General features: G+C 40.6%; 1 protein-coding gene across 1 annotated transcript in view; it reads right to left on the bottom strand.

Annotated features, from left to right (window-relative positions):
- Positions 1–5000, bottom strand: part of LOC138015708 (uncharacterized) — a 6858-nt gene that overhangs the window by 1605 nt on the left and 253 nt on the right. The window contains exons 2-6 of the mRNA XM_068862817.1: positions 4314–4392; positions 4123–4225; positions 2703–2835; positions 1699–1915; positions 1–401 (exon numbers count right to left, since the gene is read on the bottom strand). The exon at positions 1–401 is cut by the window's left edge and continues 1605 nt beyond it. Coding sequence (XP_068718918.1) covers positions 355–401; positions 1699–1915; positions 2703–2835; positions 4123–4225; positions 4314–4392 — 579 coding nt within the window. The 3' untranslated portion in view covers positions 1–354. The remainder of the gene's footprint in view (positions 402–1698; positions 1916–2702; positions 2836–4122; positions 4226–4313; positions 4393–5000) is intronic.

Genomic DNA, 5000 nt, shown 5'->3' with positions numbered 1-5000 from the left:
TCTTTTACACGTGCACATGTATGCAAAAACAAAAGGAAAATTCCCTTGGGAACGTCACGTGGTCTGAAATGGGAAAACAAAACGTACAAGCTAAAGAGGTCCATTCAAGTGGGAAAATTCAAAATGACAAACGGTCCCTGGTCAATCGTAAGCTATAGTGCCTTCTATTGATTGTGTTTGACAGAAAAGATCCAAAAACGCTAACAACGATTGTTCCACGCACGTTTGATTTTGTGTTACTACAACGTGAATAGTTATAATGCTGAACCTCTCGATTCATTTAGTGTAGGAGCATGTAATTGGTGCCGTGACGATAGATTGTCACCACACCCGCAGGCGATATAACGTGGCCGCTCAGCTGTTCTTGTTACCGATGCTTGGAAAATGATCGATCATTTTTACTGAAAACAAAAAGGAAAAGAAGTATAATGAATGCTAGGAAAGCACATTGAACGATTTCCCGGGCAAAAGGAACGTCCTTGCATCTGACAGTGTCCATCGATAAATCAATCTATTGATTAATCAACCAAGACAATCACTGGAGTTGCGATAGTCATTCCACTGCGGAGCGCCTTTTTTTCTTCTAAACTGAACTGATACCTGTAGCACAGAACGTAAATCCACGTTCTTCAAATCCGTACAATTTTCTACCCAGAAAACCATTCATTAAATAAGAAGACAATAGGGACTTTAAGATCCACAACGGTGACTACAACATTAACGTCACCACAAAATATGACTTTGCACTATCGCGAGTCTTTCGCAATTTATTCCATCTCGTTCACGTCGCAAAAAGTGGGAAAAGTATCCTAAACAAATTAATACGGGGTTTGAGTATAAAGCAGGGAATGGATGGTTCATATTTCTATGGTTGTTTACCATTTACCACAAAAATCCGGAAATTTCGGTTGGAATGTAAATGGTAAGCCTATTTTGGTCTTCCCAAACGGAAAATTTCCGGAGGAAACGGGATTTCTTGAACGGTAGTCCAAAATTCCCCAACGGAATTTCCAAACGGAAAACATGTTTACCATTTGCATTCCCCCATGATTTTGCCTCCCTCCAGACTCTATCGGTAACCTTGAACGGATTTTGTAAATGGTAAACGCCGATCCCGACTAAATTCCCTATTCGGGAGTTTTTGCTTACCATTCGAACAAACCTAGTACCGGTTTCTGCTTGTAAATGGTAAACAACCTGTATTTCTTGGTGATTTCCCGCAGTTGTTATACAGAGAACCGCAAAAATGCGTGCCGCACGTGCAGCACGAATTTTTTCCCTCTTTTAGCAAATGATATGATTGTTTTGTGGCGTTGTCTTTGCCGTTGGCGTCGTCGTTTCTCAAACGGCCTTCACACGACAATTTAAAGTTGGCAAACGCGTTTTGGCGAACTCAAGTTGGCGTGTGTGAAAGACACAACAACAGTTGCCGAAAATGTTGGCAAACTGTTGACGACAAATAGAACTTGTCTCTATTCTCGCCAATAGTTTGCCAACATGTCTGTCAACTGTTGTTGTCTTTCACACACACCAACTTGAGTTTGCCAACACGAGTTTGCCAACTTTAGTTTGTCGTGTGAAGGTCGCTTTAAACTCCTTAATGGGCGGGAGCGTCCTTGGAAATGGTTGAGATAAAAAACACCACACCTTTGCTCGGTCAGTCAACTCGTCAGTCTGTATGTCTCAGTTTTTCCTCACCATTTCGGGGAAGGAATGGCGTCCTTTTAATTTCATCTTGATACGTGGTCTCATCAACTTGCAGGCCTGTAGATTGTCCATATGTAAAGGATCGCCTCCTGTTTGTTTGGCAATTTGTCTGGGAGAGGGTGCTGCTATTTCTCCCTTGAGGGACGAGAGGGAGGGAACGACTCCTTGTGTGTTTGTCCTTTGGTATCCAGACCATGTATGTCTTGAGCTGCAAGAAAAAGCATTTCGGATTGGGCTAGGAAATCCACACATTGAAGACTGGTACATGGAAGTTAAATTTCGATCATTATTTAACAATTATTCGCCGAAGGCGAAGTGATTATCGGTGAATATTCACCTATAATCACTGAGCCTAAGACGAATAAGTGTTTTACTATATAGATACACTGGTGATTATTTCAAAAAAGAGAAAAAAAAAATTCAACGCGAAATCATCTTCACTTACAGTGGCAAAACGACTACTGGCAGCCATTTTGTCCGTCGAGGTGATTATCGGCTGATAATCCGAGATAGCGAGCCAATGAGAGGGCGCGATTTTGCATAATCACCGGTGTATATATACTAAAACTGGTTAATCACGGAAGTGTTATCTGCTGTTAACCAACGTAGAGACCATGTAAGGACATTGTGAAAACAAACAAGATTGAACTCAGCTGCAACTACTTGCTTCGCAGGAAATATAACGTGGTTTTGTTTTAGGTGAAGTGATAAACCCCAACGAGACGAAAAAGGTTTGGAAGAAACGCAATTATTTTACTTACGCTTTGTTGGTTACTAGTCACTTGACATGTGAAATAGTCCACACCGAGAGGCTGCTCTAAAATCTGAATGTAGAAATAAGTCTTACCTTGAAGATGCAAAATTAAAGAAACTCGTTTGCCCTCTTCGTGTCGTTTTTCTAGTGCCTCTCGAATGAAAACACATCTGACGTTCCTTGAAGGGGAGGAGAGGTGCATAAATGGCGGTTGGGGTTTTTTTCCTTCTTGTTAACTTACCCTGTCGCCAGTTTGAAATGGAAAATATATGGTTGGATGAGGTCGATTTCGGCTCACGTAACTTCGTACGGCTTTCCTGTCCATCCACTTGTCACGTGACTTGCTTTGCTCATGCCCTCGTAAAAGCTCGCCGCTTTGGTAAAAATGAATGAAAAACAAGTTGATTCAAAGTTTCGTGGACGTTCACTTTACAACTCAAACATTTTTTGTATCATAAAACTCTCACTTTGAAGTCATAGAAGAAAATACACATATTTAACGGGAATCGAACCCATGACCTCTGCTGCGTCGGTGCAATGAGTTCGTCTATAGCCCGCTCGTCAAATGATTTCTTTCCGACTGTACTGAGTCCTTTGACGGGCATGGTCCCAACAAATTGAGCTGGGAGAGCATTGCACCGGCATCACAGAGGGTCATGAGTTCGAATCCCTTTGGAGCTACCTGAATTTTCAGGTGTCTATCAGACGACAGGCCATTTCCGAGTTCATGTCTGCCTCCTCTTCAAAGCGAGTCTAAGTGCGAAGTTTTTGTTATGAAAATTAGTTTTCATTCATATGTAAAGTAGAACTAATTACCATCACAAAAACTTCGCACTTAGACTCGCTTTGAAGAGGAGACGTACGTGAACTCGGAAATGGCCTGTTGCTTAATTAAGGTGGCTCAAACCAGTTTTAACACTTGAAAGAACAGTTCTTATTAGAAGGATTGATGCTACAACTCTATCACTTAAAAGCAATGTTATGGTACCATATCAAACACCAATTATTGCTGAAAAAGATTCGGTCATTTTTGTGATGTAAACAGTTACCGTGGCAACAGGAAAGCCCTGCAAAAATACCCGATATTTTGGCTTTAGTTGCTCATATCTCAAAACGAACTCGGTGACCCCCATTTTTTATTTCTGAAACATCATCAGCAAGCCAAGATGAAACTCTCTGCAAAGTTTAAAAAAATTCTGCTGAGCGGATTCAGAGCTACCTTAAATAATTGAAAATCTAAATCGCTGCTACGGCAACGACATTGTCGACTCTGCAAAACGATAATAGAGACGGATTCAGAGGTCTTTCGGGGGATCTCCTTAACAGCAAATGACAAACGTCTGTTTGAAATTTTTATTTGGTCCAAAATCAAGGAAACTTGATGTCTACAGATTTATAATAAGCAGCATCCTACTGTTTGCAGTTTCAGATAAGGCAGTGGCTATTCGTATGGGACCCGTAGACCGACCTATATTTGCTATTCATACGGGAAACTTCTGAATCCGTCCCTATTATCGTTTTGCAGAGTCGACGATGTCGTTGCCGTTGCGGTCGTCCTGTCGTAAACTAACCATTGTAGTTGCCAAGGGATACTGGGTCGTTTGCATAAAATAGCAATCAATGAAAGGTTCACATAATTATTTTAAGTCAATTATTCTTACCTTAAGATGTTAGAAATTGGGGGTTTTTTCACGGCGTTTTCAAAGTAGTTCCTCAAATTTTCTGGCAGATTAATCGGATGTCGACGAGCTCTTGCTTCGCGTGCTGTGATAAAAGAAAAGCAAAACTTTCCTGGATTGAGCACATATTACAGATCTTGCTATTTAGAGAGGCTTTATAGATAAATACTGACCTGTGGTTGTCCAGTCTTTGTAAGGAATGGCTTTGAATTTCGGCGACTCACTTTTGTATATAGTTTCTCTCATCTCGAGCTAAATTCTCAGCAAGAAAGATAACAACTATGTAAGGCAAAGTTTTTGTAGCTAGTTAATCGGAGAATGCACGTTTTTCTAATTGCATCACTTACTCTAAATGACAGTGTAATGCGAATTTCGAAGAGCGAAAGTCACCTTGTAATCGAGTATACGTTGTCGTCAGTGCTAAGTGGGCCAAGATATCAGCTCGGATTCATGCAAGGTCTAAAAACCACACCTGAAAAATCTTGGGTAACTTCACCACTAATGTCAGCGCTTGAAGCTACAATCCTAATATTTGTTTTACAGATATGCGTACAATTGTTAAGTGTCATTGTTGTAAAGGCTTAACACTTGCTCAAAGCGAGAAAAAAGAGTTGATCTACGTTTTTAAAGGGAGCTTAATGACATTAATCTGCTTGTCGTCTAATGGCCTTGTTTGCGTTTGCAAAGCGTATGAATTTCACAATAATAGCTGATAATCTTAAAAAGCTGATGAAAGCGTATTCAGTTGGAGTAAAAACTGGCTACATGAAGCCTTGTAAGAAAGAGAGAAGCATATTTTTTGAAAGATTTGCACGGCAACCAAGCCAGGCTTTAGTGAGTCAAGGAGAACAATCACTTTT

Source organism: Montipora capricornis, chromosome 9 (genome assembly GCF_036669925.1).
Source record: "Montipora capricornis isolate CH-2021 chromosome 9, ASM3666992v2, whole genome shotgun sequence".
Lineage (NCBI taxonomy): Eukaryota > Metazoa > Cnidaria > Anthozoa > Scleractinia > Acroporidae > Montipora > Montipora capricornis.
This window is presented reverse-complemented; position numbering and strand designations above follow the sequence as displayed.